Source organism: Mesoplodon mirus (genome assembly GCF_964341445.2).
Source record: "Mesoplodon mirus genome assembly, chromosome: 14".
Lineage (NCBI taxonomy): Eukaryota > Metazoa > Chordata > Mammalia > Artiodactyla > Ziphiidae > Mesoplodon > Mesoplodon mirus.
In genome coordinates, this window is record NC_138990.1 from 26,632,751 (window position 1) to 26,656,918 (window position 24,168).

The 24,168-nt window shown below is 54.7% G+C and overlaps 1 protein-coding gene across 4 annotated transcripts in view; it reads right to left on the bottom strand.

Annotated features, from left to right (window-relative positions):
- Positions 1 to 209: 209 nt before the first annotated feature.
- Positions 210 to 24,168, bottom strand: part of EIPR1 (EARP complex and GARP complex interacting protein 1) — an 89,614-nt gene continuing 65,655 nt past the window's right edge. For all 4 annotated transcript variants that reach the window (XM_082642794.1, XM_082642793.1, XM_082642795.1 and 1 more), the window contains 5 exons: positions 21,551 to 21,650; positions 6,759 to 6,895; positions 4,177 to 4,344; positions 2,856 to 3,008; positions 210 to 741 (listed from right to left, as the gene is read on the bottom strand). In XM_082642794.1, the coding sequence (XP_082498920.1) occupies positions 567 to 741; positions 2,856 to 3,008; positions 4,177 to 4,344; positions 6,759 to 6,895; positions 21,551 to 21,650 (733 nt within the window). In that variant the 3' untranslated portion in view covers positions 210 to 566. The remainder of the gene's footprint in view (positions 742 to 2,855; positions 3,009 to 4,176; positions 4,345 to 6,758; positions 6,896 to 21,550; positions 21,651 to 24,168) is intronic.

A 24,168-nucleotide genomic window follows, 5' to 3' on the forward strand; every position in this document is an offset into this window, starting at 1 on the left:
CGCCCAAAGCCGGCAGGAGACCCCTGGTCACTGACAGCGCCAGGGCTCCCCCAGGCCAGGCCCGAGCACAGGCAGGTCAAGCCCAGGACGAAGCATGGGAGGCCCATCTGCCTTTTTTTCTGGACCAGCATGCAGAAAATGAACAGAGACCAGGTGATGGGGCCATATCAGGGGCAGAGCTCCTGAAGAAAGAGCTGGAGCCCGTGGAGTGTGGCCCTGCTCCTTTTATTTCTTTTTTAATCTTGAGAGAAAGATGAGTCAACATTATGGAAGCAAATTACAGTGAGACTCCCGACACCCTTAAAAGCGAGAAGAGGAAGTGGGCAGTGACCAGGCAGAGGCCAGCCCGCAGAGCCCCAACTCGGTCTGGGGACGGTGTTTCTGCTTCCATCAAGGGGAGACTTCAGGTGTCAGTGGTCGGCTGGCAGACGCTCTGTCATTATTCACAGGTGCTCGCATCAGGGGAGAGTGATGCTGGTTCTCCCAGACGGGGCTCCGCCTGGAAAGCCAACGCCCGCCACACGGCTGCCCGTGGCTGGGAACCTGCCCAAGGACGGCCTGGCGGGTCAGAGCAGTATGTGGTACTTCAGCGCCCGGGGCACCCTGTTGATGACCAGCCTCCCGTCATAGCTCAGGGAGGCAAAGAGCCAGGGGTCGGCCGAGGACCAGTCCACGGCGTACACGCTGTCCTCGTGCTCCTCGTAGGTGGCGATGACGCTGTCCTGGGGAGGCTCCTGGCTCCTAGAAGGCACCAGAGACACGCGTGCGTGAGTGAGGCGGGCGCCCTGCCCGGCGGTGGCAGCGGGCCTGGTCTTCTCACCTGAGTGATCGGGCGGTCCCCAGGAGCCAAGGGGGTCAACGGGGGCGCCCCTGCAGGAGCCCAGAGCCATCCCGTCCCCAGCTGTGGGCCCTCGGGGCTCGTGGGGGGCCCTCGGGGCTCGTGGGGGGCCCCCTACCGCCTAACACCTCCCTCCGCAGCTCTGCAGCAGGACGTGTTCGGGCTCGGGGGACGGGGGCTGGGGAACGTTCATGGGGCTAAGTGGACAACGGCCAAAGCTCCTGTGACATCTGCCAGAGGGACCTGGGGACCAGCCAGCACAGCCCCGTGGGGTGGGCGTGGGGAGCCCTGCTCAGGACGAGGGTGAGGGGCTGGAAGGCCGGCAGACCCTGGCCTGGGCTGTGACACCTCCCGGCACCCCATTCACATGGGAGTCGCTCGCCCCTTCCCTGGGATGCCTGTCTGGGTGGTGCTCACGTGCACGGCCCTGTGTGGGAGCACGCGGAGCCGGGCTGCCCGCCCGGGCCTCCAAAGTCATAGGCCTGCCACGCGCTGGGCTGTTTCTCCACCCGGCAGGGCCTCCTCAGCACTTTTCTCCCCATTTCGTGACTCTCTCTACCCGAGGAGCTCTCAGCAATCTGGGACTCTTCCCAGGAGACAGCCCACCCCATGTGCCCCCTGGCTCGGACCCTCACGCATCCCACGGCCCGACCCTCCCAGGAAGCCAACCTGCGGTGGCCGAGTGCCCGGGTACAAACGCCGCATACAAGTCCTCAGGGGACTCCCATTCTCCTGAACTCACTAAGACATGGGACCAACCCCAGGAGCAGGCCTGCGGGACACCGCGGAGGCACCTCACGCCAGTGCCGCTGCCCGGCACGCCTGCCCGCCACACGCGCCTTCCTTCCTACTGCGCTTCTCTGAAGCTGGCCGTGTGCAGGCAGGACCCCTGGATTAACACACGGGGCCAACAAAGGGGCCACCAACTCTGTCCCTGGTACAGACGGGGCTCGGATGCCTGCTTGGCCATGAGAAGAGAGGACAATAGAAAACACCCAAGCCTGGCACGTGGCAGGTTGCCGGACTGAAGCCGCTGCAACTGTATCTAAATACTGAGTTTGAATAGAAAAATGATTGTGTTTGTCTCAAGAGAAACAATCGGTAGACTGCCACCAGCCAGCTTCTCCCACAGGAATTTTAGGCTCATCTCAGGTGGGCAGAGGAAGAAATCAGACAGCAGAACAGTGTGAAGAGTCTCCCACAGAACGACAAACCCTCTCGTATTTCAGGGCTCAGACCACTCAGCTCGACAGGGTTTTATTCCAGAACCTCCTCCCCTGGAGGCGGGAGACTCGACTCCATGGTAGTGTCTGAATCACAACAGGAAGCAGCCGCCGCACACGAAGGTGCATCTACTCCAGGAACAAGACGTGTCTCCTTTACACCCACGTTGCTGACAAAGGACACGGGCTCACCCCGCCGCCGCTTCCCTGGACCAGGCCGCCCTGTGTGAGCCCCGAACCCCAGGACCCCACAAGTCTCGGGGTGCGACCCCACTGTGAAGAGAGAGCCCCTGAGCAGAGCAATCAGGATTGGAAAGAGTTTGGAGAATACTCAGCCGAGACGGTGAGGCTGCGGGAACAGGCAGCGAGGTTTCCCGCACGGCGCCCAGCATCTCGGGGGAAGCAGTGCGGGGGGCCGGGCCGGGTCTGGGCCCGAGGTCCCCGCCTTGACACCTGCCAGCGAGGGTGGCCAGTCCACGACCCGATCCAGGATGGCACGGCCAGAAGGGATGCCCGCCACTGCCTCTCCCACAGGGTGTCACGAGGGCCGGCGGACGTCGCTTCTCACTACCCAGGGCTGCAGACGGGCCACGGTCCTCACAGCCTTACGTGTGATGCTCAGTAAGAACGTGGACAGACACGCGTTTCAGAGGCCACAGCGGACGGCGCGGCTGCCCTACCGGACTCCATGGCCCGTAGCCCCTCGCCTGCAGGCAGACACACCGGACACCAGCCGCAGGGACAGAGCCACACTGCACACCAAGCCACGCCCACAGCCGCACCAGAGCGCTCACCTCTCCTCCTGCTCGCTCAGGTCGTCGTCGTCCACCAGGTGGCCGAAGGGCTCAGAGGAGATGGACACCATGTTGGAAAGGATGACCCTGCTGTCACTGCTGCCCGTGAGGATGAGCTGGTCGTGCGAGTGGTTGTAGCGGACGCCCCACACCCTGTGGGAGGACAGGGAGGCTGGGTCCCACCCGCTTGTCTGTCGCTGGGTGGCTCCCAGCAGGGGCAGGCGCGTGGCACGGCTCTGAAACCTTCTGGATCCCGACTAACAGAGACCAAATGGCAGCACAGACCCCAGGGGGGAGGTTTACTGCTCGGGAGCCACACAGGCTTTCCAGAATTCTAAAGGCAAAGGCCGCCCAAGAAGCAAAATACGGACTAGAGAGAACCTGTGACATAGGTCGCACCCCAGGGCAGCCTCCCAATGGCTGCTCTCTGGCCGGGTCACTAGGCCCAGGAGCTTGTGAGCTGGGTGGCCCGCCGGCAGACCCAGGGGACAGCAGAGAACCGGACTGCCACTCGGGGCCAGGGGACGGAGCTCCTCCCCAGACCACAGGAATTACGGCCACTCACTGAAACTGTCCAAACCATACTCCAGCATTCAGGTGGTAAATACACACACACACAGATACGCACATGCACACAAGTGCACACACAAGCATACACACCCATACGTAAGCACAAAGAAGCGTACATACACACACCAGTACACACGAACATGCACACATACACAAGCACACACACGGAGACAAACACACAAGCGCACACACGCATACACACAAGCATGTACACACAACATGCTTTATTTGAATAAAAACTGGCTCATACTATGCACGATTTTCTATGACTTGATCTCTTTCACTTAGCAAAAAGTAGCCAGCACATGGTATATACATAAAAGCAACGTCTCAGGGAGAATGGCCAGTCTTGGGCACTCTGCGTGTCCCTGCACACAGCCATCCCTCACTCCCCGCTGTGGTGACGCCACTGGACAGACTTAACCAATCCCCTGCTGCCAGGCACTGGGCAGTTCCCAGCCTCCCTGCACTGTGCACAATGCCACGTGTACATCTGTGCACGTTCATTTTTGCCTATTTGAACCGGCACTATTTCAAGAGAAAACAGAATCTAGTGTTTTTCTTCTTTTCCTATGTTTACGAATCACAAACATTCAGATTTGGAATTAGTGTTTCTTTAGGAAAAATAAAACGGGGTTGATTGAATGATTCACAGCAGCACAGACTAAGCTGGTTTGTGCCTTTCCAAACGGTGAAGTAATTAGCAAAATAAATTGCCTAAGCCCCTCCCCCAAGCGGCCCGCGAACGCACCAGTGGGAGTGCTCCTCCAGCGTCTTGACGGGCTCGGTGACGTTGCGGGTGTCCCAGAACTTCACCCTGCAGTCGTCCCCGCAGCTGGCCAGGTAGTACTGCTTGTTGGGGTTGAAGTCCAGGTCCCGCACCAGCTGGCCGTGTGCGCTCTCAATGCAGTAGATTTGGCTGTGCAGGGGCGGAGGGGGGTGGGCCCAGGTAAGAGGTGAGAGGAGGGAAGCCAGTGGCTGCCCCCTGCACCTTCTCCCGGACCCCATCCAGCGCAGGATCCAGGCGGGGCGCTCCTGTGCGCAGGCCACGCCTGCGACCCTGCAGAAGGGTGGCTGGTTGGCGGCACTCAAAGGTGTGACCTGGAATCGTGAGGATGAGGGCGATCCGGAGGGATGAGACTGCCACGGAGGAGCAGAGGCGGACCGCGGACAGGAAGGCTGACCAGCGTCTGGAAGGCCGCAGTGAGACGGGAGGAGGAAAAGGGAAGGGCCGGGAAGTGGAATACGGTGCTGTTGGTGTCGGCAGATGGAGACAGAGGAAAGGCAGGAAAGGCTGGGAGAGCCATAGAAACACCGAAGGAGACAGTGCTCGTCACGGCTGGGCCTGTGCCTCATCCTCGCTCACGGCCCGGGTGCCGACACTGGGCGGGGACGGGCGCGGGGGCCGAATCGGCCCCACCGCTGCGCAGAGCGCACGCATGCCCGTACGTGTGCGTGCTTGCACGTGTGTACACAATGCACAAGCATGCACACGCCAGCCATACACACATGCACACGCATGGGTACCTGTGCCCACACATGCACGTGTACACACCCACACATGGGTGCACCAGTGCGCACACAGGTGCAGGCACACATGTACGCACAGACCTAACGGAAGCCTCGCCATCCACCTCCTGGCTGCTCCTTGCAGGGTGTGGAATCAGAATATTCCATCTCCTACAGCGACCCCCTCTGATATCACAAATGCAAACCAGAGGTGCAGGTCACCTGAGGCAGGACACTGGCTTCAGACGAAGAGCTTGTGTCCCAGCAGGATGGACAGGGGCCCCCGCCAGGCCCACAGTCGGCCCCGCGAGACACCCCGTCCACTCTGCCCTCTCCACTCCCTCCCTCGGCTGTGACTTCACCTCTCCTGCAAACACTGGACCTCGTGCTCTGCACGGCTCCCATTGGGACTGCTCCCGTAACCAGCTCCCTCGCCTGGCACCAAGGCCTCCACGGTCCCATCTCACGCCAGATGACCTCGGTCCTTTTCATCTTTTCTTCCATGTTGGGTTTTCTGGCCCCCAAAACCACTTTTAAATCTTGAACCGGTTTTTACATCCTGAACCTTCCCAATAGCCGACTATTTTTTACTAAAATAAGATACCTGAACCTTAAGATCTTCCGAGTGAAACAGGGAAATGAATAAAATTAAGCCCGGTGAGGTCCTAGGGACCTGGGGGGAGTCACACAGGCAGAGTATCGACTCAGGCTTTCCTGGGGCTCTGGGGGCGGCGATCCGAACACAAAAGCACAATACGTTCCAGAAGCAGCCCTGAAAGCACCAGCACCCAGGCTGTTTGCAAACGAGACACGACGCCAAGGAGAAGAGCCCCCGGGTCGCCTGCTGCCTGTCCCCCCAGGGGCAGCAGGGCACTGCCTCCCAGGGCCCCTCCTGCCCCCTGGCTTTGGGGTCTGTAATGTCAGTCTTCAAGGTTCTCATCTAGAGACCGAAATCTTCACATCCTTCAAAGAACAATGAAAACGGGAACAGAGAGCCGCAGGCCCTGGAGGAATGGATTCCAGTCCCGACATCCAAGCCCACAGCTTTCAGCTTCTGACAGGAAACCCAACAACCCCCCCACACACGGCACAGACACACACACACGTCGAATACTGATTACCCCCTGCGCTTTCAGAGGGGCCGTGGACCTAGATTTAAAGCTGGGCCCCCGCCCTCGAAGGCAACACGAGCTATTTCACGACATCCTTCTTTGCAGCTTAGTGATAAATTACGGTGTGCTGAGGGGATCAACTGTATCTTAAAAAAGACTGCAGGGCCCTGTTGCCATGACAACAGTGTGCACACCACCACTCCTTCACCGTCAACGCCACACCTGGCACAGAAAAGCGGCTCGCCTGTGTCCCATTAGAAGCGCTAGCTGTGTGTGTAATGACTTAAAGGACAAACTACGGTCACCCCATGGGTGTGCATCTCGAAGGTGCAGAGATGGCCGAGCTCCACACGCTTAACCAGGGGACGGCAGCCCTCACCTTGTGGTCGCCGACCATGGAGACCGAGAGTCTGCGGTCACCACCTCAGGCCTGAGCTGCTACAAAAGCCCGACCTTGATCTCCACCGGAGACCTCCGCTGCCGCCGAAGGGCACCCACAGGAACAAGACCACCGGGGCGGGGCGCGGACCCCCAGCACGGGTGCACTCAAGATGGGGCGGAGAAAGAGGACGAGGCGTACGACTTCCCACAAAACCGAGGCCAACACAGACAAGCCACGTGGCCTCAGCACAGGAGCCCTGGTGGATAGGCGTGGGGGGGCAGACAGGGGAGGGGCCTTTGGGGCGTGTCCCGGGCCCGGGCCGTCACTGACCTCATGGTCCGCGTGTCCCACCCTCGGACGGCCGTGTCGTTCGCCGTGGCCACCTGGGTGCAGTTGTGATGCGGGCTCCACCGCCCCGTCGTGAACCTCAGCTGTCCCTTCCCTTCCAGGGACGCCGAGCTGGCCAGCTGCACATTGGATGATGTTTTCAAAGGAAGAAGAAAAGACAAGGAATTTGAACTCTTTTCAGAGCATTTAAGAGGATATCTTGTACAGGCTATCGTTGAAGATAATTACTGAAAATAATTAGGAAGCTCTGTCTTTGTTTCCTTCCCTTAGAAGGTAAGAATGTTTGAACCTTATTTGGAAAAAAAATATATAAAACTGAACGCAGCAAAAAATAGAAGGCACGTTAATAGAGCCTCTATTAGACAGGACTTGCCAGTGTGGGATTAGGGAGAATCTGCTCGAATCTGAAGACAACACGCAGCAGCTCCAACATCTGGCTTCCTCCAAAAACAAGGCCGAGGCCCGCCGGTCCGCACGGCCGAGCCCAGGTGGAGGACAAATGGCTGCGACCCACCCAGACGTGTGCTCAGACACGGGCCGTCCCCTCCCTGCCGCGAGGATCTCGGCGTCCGTTACTCGGGGGTTAACTAAACCCCAACAGGTAACGGACAGCGGAGACCCTCGAGACCACCAGCACAGTCGAGGCCGGGCCCTGGTGCGAGCCTGGGAGAAGGGACCCCTCCGTCCCCGACCCCGCTGCCCCACCGGCCCTCCCACTTGCAACCTGCGATCTTATGCACAAAGGCCTATCACGCGGGGGCGTCTGAAGGCAGGAGGGCTCCGGGCTCGTCTGTGGTCCTCGGGTCACTTGACCCTCCGTGATTCACTTCACTTTACCCTGAACACCAGCCTCGCCCTGCGGACACCCTGAAAGGGACCCGGGCACGGCCGCGGCAGCACTGGACAGAGGCCCGAGGGTGTCATCGGGCCCCAGACTTGGCCCCGGCCGGGGTGGGCACACGGAGTGGGCGGTCAGTGCGAGGAGATCGACCAGAAACCTGGGGAAAGCACCCGGTTTCCTCTCCAGAGAGCCTGGCCCAGTTAAGAAGCCTGACGGCGGGCACGTCTTTAAAAACGACTTCCGAGTGAGAGCCCCACTTACTCTAGTGCCCACTGCAGCAGAGGTCGCCCAGCCAGGACACGCTGACCAGCCGGCAGCGGCAGCTCGCCTCTCTCTCTTCTGGACAGTTTCGTGTCTCAACCTGCCCCAGAAAAATCCTTCTCCCAAAAACCCATTTTCCTGCCTCACTGATTCAGCAAATCACGTGGATGATGGGCCTCGTGCCCGCCCATCTCGGCCGCTGAAGTCCTCGCGGGCGCACACGCCCCCCTCCCGGGGACTGAAGCGCTAGAGCTGACGGGAGGAAGGAGGACGGGTGTCTGTGCCCGTGAGTGCGGGGCGGGGGGGACGGGAGGGACACGTCACATCTCTAAGGAGACGCGCAGGCGGCTCCTGTGCCGTCCCGGGTTCACGGGGAGCCCTGCTGGGTGCCCGCCCAGCTCCTGGGCCCCAGCCCTGCCCTCCCCCGCCCCACCCCCTGCCCACAGACCAACAAGGCAGCGGGGGAGAGAGCCCGTCACCCTGGAAAAGCAGGGGGTCTTGTTTTATAAGACCCCAGTTAAAATACCTGTTCTGCCATTACAGACCGAGCACCACTTATTAATCTCCTCCTTTAACAAAAGTTAAAGGGTTAGTCTGGTCTGGGCGAGACGTGTGTGTTGTGTTAGTGTTGGGGAGACGCTAACCCCTACACTAGCCTCGTACTTCACGGAGAGGGTAGGTGTCTCGCCCTGGTGCCTGGACCCAACCAGGCACAGCGGCGACGGAATGAAACAGGGGTGCCCACCCGCACCTCAAGGAGGAAGTGCCCGCATTCTGGGCACTCCCAGGGCTCACATTCAAGCTGTCAGGGAGGCGCCAGGGAGGCTCCAGGGAGCAGCCATCACCCGAGACAGGCCCCGGGGTGCCTGGAGTGGGGAGAAGGGGCAGGGAGAGCGGCCGAGGGTGGAGAAGAGCAGCTCCCGGGCCGGCAGCTCAGCGGGGGAAGCGGGGCCTCCCGCCGGGGGGCCACACCCCGGAAGCTCCCGGTGGCCACGCAGAGCCGCACCCAGCAGCGCCCGGCCCGTGGAGCATGCCCGGTGGCGGGCGCAGAACTGAGCCTGGCCGAGGGCAGTGCCACGGGGCGAGAAGAGCCAGAGGCCGGGCGAGACGTCAGGAAGGACAGAGCGGCTGAGGGACAGAAAGGGGGCCGCCGGCCAGCGGGGCCTGGGTGCTCCCACGGGACCTGGCAACACCCTCTGCCCGGCCGCAGCTCAGGCCACCTGGGCAGAACCGGGCCTGAGCTAGCTTGGCAGAGGGGGCCACGTCGGGGACCCAAACCCAGGGCCGTCCCAATGCCTCCCCTCCAGGCCAGCACCCTCACGGCCACCCACGGAGCACCCGTGCCCGACACCCCACGAGTGGGCCCCACGGGGGACCCCACTGACCCTAAGACTCACCCCCAATCTCCTGGAGGACGTCGACCGGCTCAGCCGGGTGGGGAGCCCGCCGGGAGGGGTCAGCAAGGGCCGAGGGGCTGGGGGCGGCGGAGGGGCTGGGGGAGGCGGAGGGGCTGCTCCTCTGATGACTGGCAGTAGCCCCGCCCCTTTTCCCCTGCATCAGGGGCCACAGCTTCTCCTTCTCTCGTCATCTGAGCTGCAGAGGCAAGTCAGCCCAGGAGCAGGGGTGCCGTCGCCTTCAGGGGCTCGTGGGGGGCACAGAGCATGGACAGGTCACAGGGAGGAGGCCCGGTCCCCAGGCAGGACGCAGAGGGGACCACACGGTATGGCCACCACAAAGCCACGGAGGAGAAAGGGACGGTGGCAGGGGCCTCACGACGCAGGACCTGGACTCCCAGCCACAAGGGACGGCCAGTGAGAGCCGGTGTGGGCAGAGGGCATCTCGGCCTGCCCGCAGCAGTGACAGGCACAGCCTCCCGAAGAGGACAGCGGCACGGAGCCCCATACCCTGAAACGGGCCTAAAACACGAGCATCAGACACACAGGGTGAGCTTTTCCACACTGGGCTTCGGCTTTTCCGACTGTGGCTGGACGTTTAACATCCACGTTGACAGCACCAACCAAGAAACAGTTTTATGGCCTCTCCTTTAGGGAAAAAAAAACCAGCCAAAAGAAACATGTACAGGTGCCATTTCAGTTTTCTGAAGACTAGTTAAGTAAGATCAACAATCAGGTACATAAAACGGTTGGGTATACAACTCAGCCATAAAAGAGAGAAATTCTGCCTTTTGCAGCAACATGGATGGGCTTGGGGGGTATCATGCAGACAGAGAAAGACAAATACTGCATGATATCACTTATATGTGGAATCTAAAAAATACAGCAAACTAGTGACTATAACAAAAAAGAAGCAGACCCACAGGTATAGAGAACAAACTAGGGTTCCCAGTGGGGGGGAAGGGGAACGACAATGTAGTGGGACTAAGAGGTACAGACTGCTGTGTATAACATTAAGCTACAAGGATGTAGTGTACAACACAGGGAGTATAGCCAATATTTTATAATAACTATAAATGGAGTATAACCTTTAAAAATTGTGAATCACTACAACGTAAACCAGCTATACTTAAATAAAGAAAGGTTCAGTATATTTTCTAACTAATCAACATTCAGTGTTCTAATTAATTTTCTATCAAACACGTGGATTCATTATCAAACTCTTCAGAAGCATAAACACATAGGGTCCTATCATCAGAAGACAGGCACCATAAACTCAGCAGAGTGAATTCTTGAAGAGGCTGGTGTGAGAAGCACCATGAAGTGTGCCAAGCGGGGAAGATCCGTAACAGTGCGTGAAGCACCCAGGTCGAATCCTAACAAACGACGCTGCCAGCAAAGCTCTCTGCACTTGCTCTGCTCTGACTCCATCAGGGCTCCAGCAGAAGTTAAATCAGCAAAACTTAACAAGCACTGTCTGCTTCCAAAACCCACACTGAGGAACAGCCCGCGAGGAACCCAGGCCCTGGGTCCAACCGCATCCTGCGGCAAACGCGTCCGTGAGCTCGGGAGCAGGTCCTCCCGGTAGAGCCCTCGGATGAGACGCCAGCCCCACGGACACCTGGCCTGCGGCCTCACGAGAGACTTGAGGTTGCAGACTCTTGACTGTCCCCCAGGAACCACGTGATGGCCGTGCTGGGCAGCGGGAAGCGCTAACTGGGTGGTCCTTTGTTAGGAAGCACAGATAACTGATAAGGTGTTAACCTGAGGCAGGGGAGACTCCGAGTGAACTCAGCAGCCGAGAGACGGCCCCTGCCCCGCCCCCTACTTCACAGAGAGGGGAGGTGTCTTGCCCTGGGCCACACAGCCGCAGTGCAGAACAGGACCAGCTCCAGTTCCAGCTCCACTGCACAGTCTAGTGCAGGAAACACCAGGGCGACGAAACGCCATGCCCACAGGTGCCGAGACGTCTGCAAGGTAGATTTTAATGAAAACCTGGAAGAGATCTCACCATCAGTTTTTAAGTTGCTACTCAGGGCAGCATGGTGCAAGTCGTAAGGTTAATCAATCACTTTTTCTGGTTTCCTGGTGACACAGAGACAGAACTCAGCAAGAACTCCAGAGGGTGCGAAGCACACAGCACTCTGCTTCCCAGAATTAAAGAGAAATATTCAGTGCTTCCCAGTCCAGAAGGAATGATTAAAGGCTCCCCAAATCCTCTCTGAAGGAGTAACTAGTGCAGGACAAGAGCAAGGAAGGCGCCTTCCATGAACAAAATGCTGCGACTGGAGCCTTCAGGAGCGGCTCAAGGGAGGCATGAGGTTCCAAAGACCAAAGCTGCAGCCCCGCCAACAAGCCCCACGGCACCGACAGGGGACCACACCTGGGGAGGGGGCGGGCCTAGAGGACGCGGGACCGAGCACGTGCTCATCAGCACTGAGGGTGACGCAGGGCCAGAGGGGACAGCGAGCGCCACCGCACCCCCTCTGGAAGGAGAGCCTCGGCGAAGCAACAGCAGGGCTGCAGCTTTGAGCATAAGAGACAAAAAGTGTCCACGCAGGCGAGTCCACCGCGTGCCCCGGCCCAAGCTGCCGGGAGACAGCAGCTTGTCACACAGCAGACGCCGCCACCACCAGAGCCCCTCTTCTCGTCAGACCCCGCAGAGCCCCCGGGGACTGAGACGGCCCTGAGCCAGGGCTGACGGGCTTGTCCCCCTTGCCAAAGACGGGTTTAGGCCTGGACACACGGTCGTGCCTGGAAAGGGGGCAGAGGGACTTCCAGGAAAGGCTTTCCTTTCAAACCAAGGGAGACGCGGGAAGGAAGTCTGCTTTCTCCTCGTGGATGTGGTGGGAATCTGGATGTGATGCCTGGAACCGCTGCAGTCACCTTGCGGTCACGACAGGGGACAGCAGTGACATGTGGACATGGCAGAGCAGAAACATGCAGAGCATCTCGGTCCTCTGCTGTTGAGACACTGAATTAACCAACCCCAGAGGGGCTTTGTTTCCATGTTTCTTGTTACAGCAGATGATTAAACCTCCTCTCTACCTAAGTCACTTCTTATGTCCTGCAGCCAAATGCGTTCTAACCGACACACCCGCGATGCCCGTCTGAGACGACGCCAGGGATGCCTCCAGCTGTGGGAACGGCAGCCCCAGCTTTGAGCAGGACCCCTGAGCTAGGTCCCTGCTCTGCTGCCTAGTGAGTAACCTGACGAGTTACTTCGTCCCTCTGAAGCCTGGCTCTCTCTCCTGTGTCTCACTTGTAAGCCGGGGATATTAAAGAATCTGCCCCCCAAGGCTATGAGGATTCCATGAGATGACATTCCTAAAAAGCCCAGACAGTGCCTGGAGCTGTGCCCCGCCTTCAGGGACAGGGCAGCAGGGGCGGGGTGCCCTGTCTTCTGGCACACAGGGTGGGTCCAGGGTTGTGGTGGGTATGGGGCTCGGCAGGACTCCCCCAGGCCCATCGCTACCCTCAGGATGTGGAAGAAAGGGTGCTGCCGCCCCCGCCCCTGCTGCCAGGGTCAGGGCAGGCGGGCCCCCTCCCCTGCGCGTGGCCCACACCGGACCCAGACCCAACAGGGCTGGCGGCTCCCACGCCCAGTCAAGGACTCTGCCAGCCCAGAAGAAGCGTTCCCGGTTCCACAGAGCTGACACGGGAAGGTTTTGAGGGCAGCCTCCTGGAAACCAGAGTCCTCCTGTGTTTAGAAAATGCACACAAGGCAGCAGGTGCCAGCACGGGTGAGGAACTTGAGGTCATTTTCAATTTATTTTTAGTTCATTTCCAACAGGACTTTATTTGTAACAACAACAGAACTAAAAGGGCTTTTCCCCTTTGCTGCACCAAAACCCAACCTCTCCTTGTGAAGAAAAACGTGTGTCCGACACCCACAAATGTGGGCCTGACCTCGGCTCCAGACTCAAAACAGGAAAGGTTGTGAGGGCAGATTTAAAGTTTTTGGCCAAGATGGACGAGAATGTAACAAGTATTTCTGTCACACCAGCGATACACTAGTGATGTGCTGGAGAGACAGACCTCACTGTAGCTCACTCTTTGGAGAGGGAGGAAGAGGGAAGAACAATGAAGCTCAGAGCACCAGAAACTCCGCACCAACCAGAGCTCACTGCTCCTTCCTGTCTGAACTGGGATTAGCACCTGCCGACTTCGGGGAAAGTAACCTAATTGCCAAGTAAACACAGACTGCTCTTCGGCACCTCGATTTCTCCACCTTGTACCTCCTGCCTTTGCACTAGGATCCTACTGGGTGACCCGACGCTCAGTTGTAATCCACTTGTGGAGACTGTGTACTCTAGCCGCTTGATCCGTCCACGCGTCCATGCATCCCTCCATCAGGCCTGTACAGACTGCTCGCGGTGCACCAGGCACCACGGGGGATGTTGTCCTCACATAATGTTACTGTTAAACTGCCCTACTCTACAGATGTGGACGCTGGGGCTTGGAAGGCCAAGCAACTCGCCCAAGGTCACACTGTGAGTGGGACTTGACTCAACTGTCAGTGTTTCTCCCGTGTCCATGTGTTCCCAGTCCTCCACGTCCCCTTAGCCACTGGCCCACGCCTGCCCCAAACTATTCCAGGAAAACCTGAACATTTGAATTAAAGGCTCACCTGCACCTACAGCCCCTGTAACTGGTGGCAAACTACAAAAAAGCAGAGACAATATCTCTATATTTGTCACACCCCAGGCTGTGTGGCCATAGCAGGCATTCAACCCCAATGTCAGTGACAAGCACGTCAGCCCTCCCAGCTCAGCAGCTGCTTTTTCTCACACACTCTTAGTTTCTAAATGTACATTTACTCTTTCTTACAGAAAGAAGTCTTTTGCAAGCTCAGGAAACACTTCCTAGCTAAATACCTCCGTTCAGCCCACTCTGCATCTAATGATTTTTTCCAAGATCCACCTGGAAGATTAAAAACTACTCATTGTCTCCAATATTTACAAAACCAAAAGGCATATGCAGCTATTAAGCTATGATATTAAGATATGTTACTAAATCCATGTTTTCTTAGAGATCATGGCTTCTTTTTTTTAAACAAATATCCTAAAACATAAATTCAAATGACTGCTATCTGAGAGCTGTGGCTCTAAAGGTATTATTATGGTAACAATGCAGACACCACTCAAAATATTTTGGAATACCTTTTTACGAGTCACACGAGAAAACCAGTTTTCTGTCCATGAACAGAGAAATGGATAAAGAAGTTGTGGTATATATACATACACAATGGTATATTACTCAGCCATAAAAAAGAACAAAATAATGCCATTTGCAGCAACATGGATGGACCTAGAGATTGTTATACTGAGAAGTAAGTCAGACACAGAAAGACAAATATCATATGATATCACTTATATGTGGAATCTAAAAAAAAAGGGGTACAAATGAACTTATTTACAAAACACAAGTAGAGTCACGGATGTAGAAAACAAACTTATGATTATCAGGGTATAAGGCAGGGGAGGGATAAATTGGGAGATTGGGACTGACAAATGCATGCTACTATATACCAAATTTGTATGGAAACACAAAAGACCCCGAAGAGCCAAAGCAATCTTGAGAAAGAAACATGGAGCTATAGAGGAATCAGGCTCCCTGACTTCAGACTATACTACAAAGCTACAGTAATCAAGACAGCACGGTACTGGCACAAAAACAGAAATATAGATCAATGATACAGGATAGAAAACCCAGAGATAAACCCACGCACCTATGGTCACCTAATCTATGACAAAGGAGGCAAGAATATACAATGGAGAAAAGACAGTCTCTTCAATAAGTGGTGCTGGGAAAACTGGACAGCTACATGTAAAAGAATGAAATTAGAACACTCCCTAATGCCATACACAAAAATAAACTCAAAATGGATTAAAGACCTAAATGTAAGGCCAGACATTATAAAACTCCTAGAGAAAAACATAGGAAGAACACTCTTTGACATAAATCACAGCAAGATCTTTTTTGACCCACCTCCTAGAATAATGAAAATGAAAACAAAAATAAACAAATGGGACCTAATGAAACTTAAGAGCTTTTGCACAGCAAAGAAAACCATAAATGAGACGAAAAGACAACCCTCAGAATGGTAGAAAATATTTGCAAATGAAGCAACTGACAAGGGATTAATCTCCAAAATATACAAACAGCTCATGCAGCTCAATATCAAAAAAACAAACAACCATATCCAAAAATGGACAGAAAACGTAAACAGACATTTCTCCAAAGAAGACATACAGATAGCCAAGAGGCACATCAAGAGATGCTCAACATCAGTAATCATTAGAGAAATGCAAATCAGAACTACAATGAGATATCACCTCACACCGGTCAGAATGGCCATCATCAAAAAATCTACAAACAGTAAAGGCTGGAGAGGGTGTGGAGAAAGGGAACCCTCTTGCACTGTTAGTGGGCATGTAAATTGATACAGCCACTATGGAGAACAGTAGGGAGGTTCCTTAAAAAACTAAGAAAAAAGAAAACTAAGAATAGAACTACCATAAGACCCAGCAATCCCACTACTGGGCATATACCCTGAGAAAACCATAATTCAAAAAGACACACGTGGGGCTTCCCTGGTGGCACAGTGGTTGAGAGTCCACCTGCCGATGCAGGGGACATGGGTTCATGCCCCGGTCCAGGAGGATCCCACATGCCGCGGAGCGGCTGGGCCCTTGAGCCATGGCCGCTGAGCCTGCGCGTCCGGAGCCTGTGCTCTGCGACGGGAGAGGCCACGGCAGTGAGAGGCTCGTGTACCACAAAAAAAAAAAAAAAATGACACATGTACCCCAATGTTCATAGCAGCACTATTGACAACAGCCAGGACACGGAAGCAACCTAAGTGTCCATCAACAGAAGAATGGATAAAGAAGATGTGGTACATATATACAATGGAATATTACTCAACTATAAAAAGGAACGAAATTGGGTCATCTGTAGAGATGTGGATGGACCTAGAGGCTGTCATACAGAGTGAAGTAAGTCAGAAAGAGAAAAACTAATATCACATATTAATGCATGTATGTGGAATCTAGAAAAATGGTACAGATGAACCTATCTGCAGGGCAGGAACAGAGACACAGACGTAGAAAACAGACATGTGGACACGGAGTGGGGAATGGGAGGGTGGGACAAATTGGGAGATTAGGATTGACATATATACACTACCATGTGTAAGACAGACAGCTAGTGGGAACCTGCTGTATAGCACAGGGAGCTCAGCTCGGTGCTCTGTGCTAACCTACATGGGCGGGATGGGAGGGGAGGGAGGTCCAAGAGGGAGGAGATATATGTATACATATAGATGATTCACTTCGTTGTACGGCAGAAACCAACACAACATTGTAAAGCAACTATACTCCAATTTAAAAAAAAGAAAAAAAGATAACTAACAAGTACCTACTGTGTAGCACAGGGAACTCTACTCAGTACTCTGTAATGGCCTATATGGGAGAATAATCTAAAAAAATTTTTAAAAGAGTAGATATATGTATGGCTGATTCATTTGCTGTACACCTGAAACTAACACAACATTGTAAATCAACTGTACTCCAATAAAAATGAAAAAAAGAAAGACAGAAAGAAAACCAGTTTTCAGAGAGTCTGAACATGGTTTCCACTAACTAGCTTTACATTATAAAGCCTGCTTAACTACCTTATTTACTAGATTTTGCTCCAGATAACTTTTGACTCTTTCCCAAAATCTAATCCCCGCTCACAGGACAAAATGCTGCTGCCCATCCAAGACACGCAGATTCCAAGTGCAAGCTCTGCAGGAGGGTCGGCTGGGCGCGTGTGCACGAGAGGCCCTCAGTACACGTCTCTGTGGGACGACGGGGCAGAGCGGGCCTGAACTGCAGACACACATCTGTCACCCAGGCCACCTTCAGAAAGTCCTTTGCTTCCTGAGCCTCACTCTTCTCACCTGTGAAGCGAGGGGTCAGATTACAGGATCCGAGGTCTGTGCCCCGCTTTAAAGGAGCTACTTTAAAATGAGTGAGCAAGGGCAGGCTGTTGCACCCTCAGTGAGTCCTGGCTACACCTGCACAGCGGGTCCAGGGAGCCCCCGCGGCCCCTCGTCTGCCCCCAGCCAGCGATGCCCCCCAGGCGCCTTGGCGGGCAGGACTTTCCTCTCTGTTAGAGGCAAGAGCTGTCATGCCCTCGGGCATCACAGGCATCGAGGGAGGGAGGTGAGGGGCCCAGAGGAGGGCTGTGACCTTCAAATTCCCTTCAGGGACTTCTGCGGCTGGGAGGGTGGGGCGGATGCACTTTTCTTTACAGCTCCCACCAAGTGCAGCAAAAACCCGGGACTTTATACACAGAACAAACACAGGTGGGGAACAGGCTGACCAGGGAGGGCCCTGGGGCACGAGGAACACACATAGAGTCGAGGGTCTGTGTTTTCTCTCCCGCATGGGGCCCAACCCAGAAACACCCCTGGGGACAGACCCCCAAAGCTCCAGGAATGCTGCTCCCTGCAGCCCAGGGGCCAGGAGACTTCTCGACAACTGCTCCACTCCAGACAGACACCCCACCCAGGACAGTGAAGGCCCCGAGACTCTGTCCTCGCCTGAGTCCCCAGAGAGGGCACAGGCATTGTCTACCAACACCGATTCACGATGGACCATGGCTGAAATGTAAAATGCAAACTGTAAAACCCTTAGGGAAAAACACAGGAGAAACACTTCAAGATCCAAAGCTGTTCCCAGAGTCCTCAGACCTGACACCCAAGGCACCATCTGTAAAACTCATACACTGAACTTTATCAAAATGAAGAAGCTTGCAGACAATGGAATATCTCTTGGCGCTAAAAACACACGAACTGTCAGGCCATGAAAAGCCACGGAGGAACCTTACCTGCAATGACTAGAGAAAGAAGTTGGCCTGTAAAAGCTACACCCTGTACGACCCCAGCTCTAGGACACTGTGCAAGAGGCAGAACTGCAGGCGAGTAAAAAGATCAGTGGTTGCCACAGGCTTAGAGGGAGGGAGGGCCAGTGGGGCAGAGGGTTTCAGGGCAGTGAAGACACCCTGTATGAATCTGTAATGATGGATACGTGTCAGCACACGTGTCCAGATCCGCAGACGCACGGCCACAGGTCAGCATGGGCTCGTCACTGTAGTAACTGCCCTGTCTACCCGGGCCTGTGCAGGGAGGGATGGGGAATCCCTGCACTTTCCCTTCAAATTTGCTGTGAACCTAAAACTGCTCTAAAAGATAAAAGTCTGTTGAAAAAAGAAAAACCTCAGCCCTGGGAAGAAGAAGGGAGGCGACACCAGGACCTGCTTCCCCAACGGGACCAGGGGCTTGAGTGACAGAAACGCACCCTCATCTAGGGCTGCTGTCCAGACCCCTGCTGTCTGTGGGGCGGGAGTGAGGCCCTGGTCCTGGGGCGTCCGGAGGATGGGCGTGTCCCACGGCCATCAGGGCGGAGGCAGAGACGAGCCCCCAGGCGGGGCCACGCGGGCTTGGCTGCGCTGTGGGCACCCAGCCTGCCAGGACAGCGCCGCAGGGTCTGGGTCTGACCGGGGGCCCGCTGAGCAAGCCTCCCTCCTCTCTGTGGCCATACCCAGAGCCCAGGAAGCCGGGGGAGGTAGGGCCACGGGCGAGGAAGCGGGGAGCCCGGGCCGCACCACCAGGCCCGACCCGCCTCTGCCCTGGTCCCAAGGGGCTCAGCCTGCGCCCAGTGCTCTGTGCCCAGACGGCAAGCACGTCCTGTGCTCCGGGCTCAGCGGGCACGGCTGCGTGGAATGGTCCCCGGTCGCCGCCTGCTCCGCGTCTGCCTGTGCTCGGGCCTCCTATGGTACGGTGTAAACCTTGGCCTACTAATTTCTGAAAACACACTGTGTCCTTGAAGCCCGTTCTCTCCCTTCAAAGAAGTGCTTCTGTGGGCAGCTGCCCCCAGGCCTGCACCTTGAGTGGGTGACACCGGGCCCCCTTCCTCCCGCTCTGCCGCCCCTGCACCTCAGGAGAAGCTGCTTCTTTCCACAGCCAGTGAAAGGAGCTAGAACCCAGAGATGCACGCGCACAGACCCAAACAGGGAGGCTCCGCCTTGGCCCTCATCGGGGTCCAGGACCCCATGGAACCTCCGCCTCAGGCCTCCCCTGGGCTCCACTAACGATTATAAATGGCAGAGAGCCTCCAATTTAATTGCAAAAGGTAACGATGCAGTGAGCATAAGATTAGATTCACCACAGAAGGCAATATCCTCAAACAATAAGAAAAAAAATTGAGGAGCCGGGTATGAAGACGGTCGAAATCGATAGGAAGGTTTCAGTATTAAATACTCCAGCCGAGGGTCGCAAAGTGGTATCGACAAAACTGCTGACAGCAGATAAAAAAGGGGGAGAGAAAACGAAATTGGTCTCTGCAGAAAATAAGTTACAGATTAATCACCCACCGTAAAGTCATTTTGAGATGACTGAGGGTCTGAAGAGGTGTTCACGCTTTGATGACAGGACGGGGCCCACAAAGTCGGGGCCCTGGGAGCCACTGAATCCTAACGCCACCGGCTCCCCTTGGTGCCTCCTGCTGGGCGGGGCGGCAGCCGCTCAGCCGGCCCGGAGCATCCTCTGGACCAGGACCAGGCTCCCCGCCCCGAGCCTGCCTCGAGCCCCGGCACTTTCATAGGAGAGCACTGTCCCTTTCTGTCCTCAAATGCAGTCTGGAGGAACACCCCACCGAGAGGTAGGCTGGAGTTAGTGGATGGGAGGGGCCCCTGGACTCTGGCCCAGACGGCCTCGCAAGTCCGCCTGGAAGGTGGGGGACTGTGCAAGCGTCTGCCCAGACCTGCGGGGGCCACGAGGACAATCGGAGGCAGCCAGTTTCCTTCGAGTTCCCTGCTTGAGCTTGAAAGTCTGGGTGAAATTTCTGTTCTACTCCATGATACAGAGATGTGTCTTTTTTTTTTTTTTTAACTTTAATAAAAATAGTGATTTCTTTCCTGAAGTATTATACTCTTAAGTTCACATTGAAGCCTGGGAGACACCTTCTGACAATGCAGCTTTAAGACTCAGACAGAAAAAAACAAAACAAAACAAAAAAAAAGACTCAGACAGGACACCCCATACTGTGAAGGGTCTGCCTTCTGGGTCACGTATCGACAGTGATAAATCACCACTCACGCATCTCTTCACCCAGAGGGTGAAGATATAGGCTTTACGAACACTGTGGGTACCACGAGGGGAAAGTGCTGACCACGCATCCCGGGAACAAGTGGATAAGGTGAGATGCAAGCTCACTGAAGAAACCTGTCCAAGAGACGCCGTCCATGAGCCCGTGGCAGGTGGGCCCCAGGCCCAACTGAGTAGGTGGCATTAGAAGCTTTCATTTCAAATGTCTTGGTTTTCTCTCTAAAGTTGTCGCTTTGACATGCAAATGCAATGAAATTATGAATGCATGCAAAAAACACATTTTATAAGAGGAAACTTTAAGGGATCATATATGAAAATATACCAATTGGCAGAGTATTTACTCCATGAAGGACAAAGCATTCAAAGTGATGAATATTTGAAAGCCAAACTGGTTCCCAAGAAGGTTGCTGCTAAATATTAAACAGGTCTGGGAACGAACAGGCCTGTTGAGAGAGACGTAACCTTCTGGTTGGGAACTTGCAGAGACAGCTACTCTCGGCCTCGGTGGCAGGATCTGAGGGTGACATGTGGGTGCACGACAGGACGGGTGGAGACGGGACGGAGAGACAGTCTGTGTGCAGGCCAGGGCTCCAGCGTCCCCGTGGACAGATGGCTGACGTGCCTGACGGCTACACCCTCAGGACCGTGCACACACGTGAATGAAAGGAGGGCAGGCTGAAAGGTCACTGGGTCACAGTCAACCATTATTTTCACAACCAGGAAATTTGCCTACATGACTGCTCCTACCTGAAAGATGATTTTAACCAAATACACATTGAAAATCCATTCATTAGAAAGACTTATACTTGAAACGGAAGACTATAATTTTGGATATCCTGCTAACTCTTTTGGACAAATCATGGCCAAAGGGGGGAGTTTTGTCAACGTCCAGGGTTCTGTGTCCTATTTGTACATGGCCCTGAGGCCTGAATCCCAAACAGTTTTTGCCTGAAAGAGACAATCATTCAATTCTTTGACTGATGATTCAGTCTGTTCATTAATTATTTCATGAACAATGTCAAAATTCTAAACATGTATGATCAAGAAGTGTATTCTGAATTTGGCTGAAAGGTCAAATTAAAAAGATACAAAAAACCCAAACTGTGTAATTCCTGTTACTCACCACAGCCTGGCTGGAGCTTTCCTGCAAATCCCACAGCAGGATGTGGTTGTCAGCCAACGAGATGACTCTCTTCCCGTCTCCCGCGGGCTCCCACGCGACACTGAGGAAGGAGGGGGTAAAGCATTACATGACGTGTGAGAGTCCCACCTTGAGGCCAAGAGCTCTTACACGTGGCCCTCAGCAAAGCCTCTGCCCAGCCCTTTGTCATCAGCAGTGTTGTCAACAGCTCTGCAATGACATGGTGCAGTACCAGGCTACCATTCTGCTGTGGCCTGAAAGTCTGTGTCCTTTCCCAAAGTCACCTGGTGTTGGGGGGGTGACCTGGGAAGTGATTAGGGTTCAATGAGGTCAGGAGGGTGGGGCCCCATGATGGGATTAGTGCCCAGTACAGGCTGACACCAGAGTTTCCTGAGCTCTCTGTCTCTCTATATATGTATGTCTGTGTCTCTCCCTGTCTATTTCTCTGTCTCTCTCCCTATATATCTCTGTCTTTGTTTCTATATCTCTGTCTCTCTCTCGCTGCCATGTGAACACACAGTGGGAAAGCGGCCATCTGCAAATCAGGAACAGAGCCCTCACCTGCACCGTGATCTCAGACCTCCGATCCCCGGAACTGTGAGAAATCAACATTTCTGTCATGTAAGCCCCCAGCTGTGGTGTTTTGCCATGGCAGCTGGAGTTGAGACACTGCTGACAGGTTCTCCCAGAGCCTGAGGCATGGAGAGCTGACCAATTCTGGCCACAGAGACACAAGGGGGCCTGCTGGGCACTGGGTCTGAAGAGGCACAGGTGGACAGTGTGATTTTGGAGAGGATGCCCATGTCTTTCGCTGCCACCTCCTGGGAGGGCAGAGCTGAGAGCACTGTGGGGCAGGGGGTGGGGAGGTCACAGCCCTGAAGTACCCATGAGGCCTGAGATGTCAGATAACAGCCTTCTGTTTCAGCCTATGTGAGCCACAGTGTCCTGTTACCTGCAGCCAAAACCTTCTTAACTGATACATATTTGAATAACAAAAGACAAAAATCACATCATCTCTGTGATAAAACCATGAAGAGATCAAAAATTTTTCAGTTTGATCACAAGTGTGAATTTCTGTCTTCCCTGATGAAATTCTTAAGTGCTTATAAAGAGGAGAATTTCATTTCACATCCTCAAACACCTGAGTATTGAAGACATCGATAGAGACCCTCACAATTTCTCTTTCACACAGAATACAATACTGATTGATTGGGTGCCCCTCCCTAATACCATTCTTCAAGACTGTCAATGAGCTATTATTACTTTTATCACAATAATGTAATTCAAAACTACAATTTCTTTCTCATTTATAGTTTAAAAACACACACAAAGCTCTCACAGTACATCACTCCTGTATTGAAGAGCTTACTGTATCTTTTCTAATAATAACAAAGAAAAATGTACAATATCTAGTAAACAAGGAACACCATAACTGGAAGAGACACCAAGAAATCCGGTACTGAAATCTGTGGCTCCTATTTTGTTAAGATAATGGCAATTCTAATTTTTAAGACACATCTTTGGAGCAAGCTGACTGAAATTCTCTTGGTAGCCTGTTTTCATGGGGACACTTATGTAGAGTTCAGACAACTGACAATGAACACCAAGGAAAAATGCAAAATAGGGAGAGAGGGAAGAAAAGGGCCACCCACAGCCCTGTCCTGGTAGAGGGTCACCCGCAACCCTGTCCTGGTAGAAGGTCACCCACGGCCCTGTCCTGGTAGAGGGTCACCCACGGCCCTGTCCTGGTAGAGGGTCATCCACGGCCCTGTCCTGGTAGAGGGTCACCCACGGCCCTGTCCTGGTAGAGGGTCATCCACTGCCCTGTCCTGGTAGAGGGTCACCCACGGCCCTGTCCTGGTAGAGGGTCACCCATGGCCCTGTCCTGGTAGAGGGTCACCCACGGCCCTGTCCTGGTAGAGGGTCACCCACAACCCTGTCCTGGTAGAGGGTCCCCCAACCCACGGCCCTGTCCTGGTAGAGGGTCACCCACGGCCCTGTTCTGGTAGAGGGTCATCCACGGCCCTGTTCTGGTAGAGGGTCACCCACGGCCCTGTCCTGGTAGAGGGTCACCCACGGCCCTGTCCTGGTAGAGGGTCACCCACAACCCTGTCCTGGTAGAGGGTCCCCCAACCCACGGCCCTGTCCTGGTAGAAGGTCACCCACGGCCCTGTTCTGGTAGAGGGTCACCCACGGCCCTGTCCTGGTAGAGGGTCACCCACGGCCCTGTCCCAGTAGATGGGCAGGTGACAGCTGAGAAGGTCCAGCTTGCACACCTCTTCCCAAGCTCTGCCCAGCAATAAAGACGTCTGACTCGGGAGAAGACAGCCCCACCCCAGGGGAGGGGGCCATCCCACAGCCACAAGGCCACGTGCTCCATAAAAGTCTAAAACCTCAGAGTTTAGCTGGCCTCAGGTACCAAGCCTGAGGAACTGGAATTGCCATAAAAAGGGCTTTTTCTTTCATAAAATGAGAATTAAGAATTTCAGCAAAGTAATCCTTGGGCAGTTTAAGTCCATGTACGTTTTCCACTAGTAACTTAGAACATCTTAAGGCTGAGACACAAGTCAAAACTTCTCCTTGGGAAACGTGTATCAAAA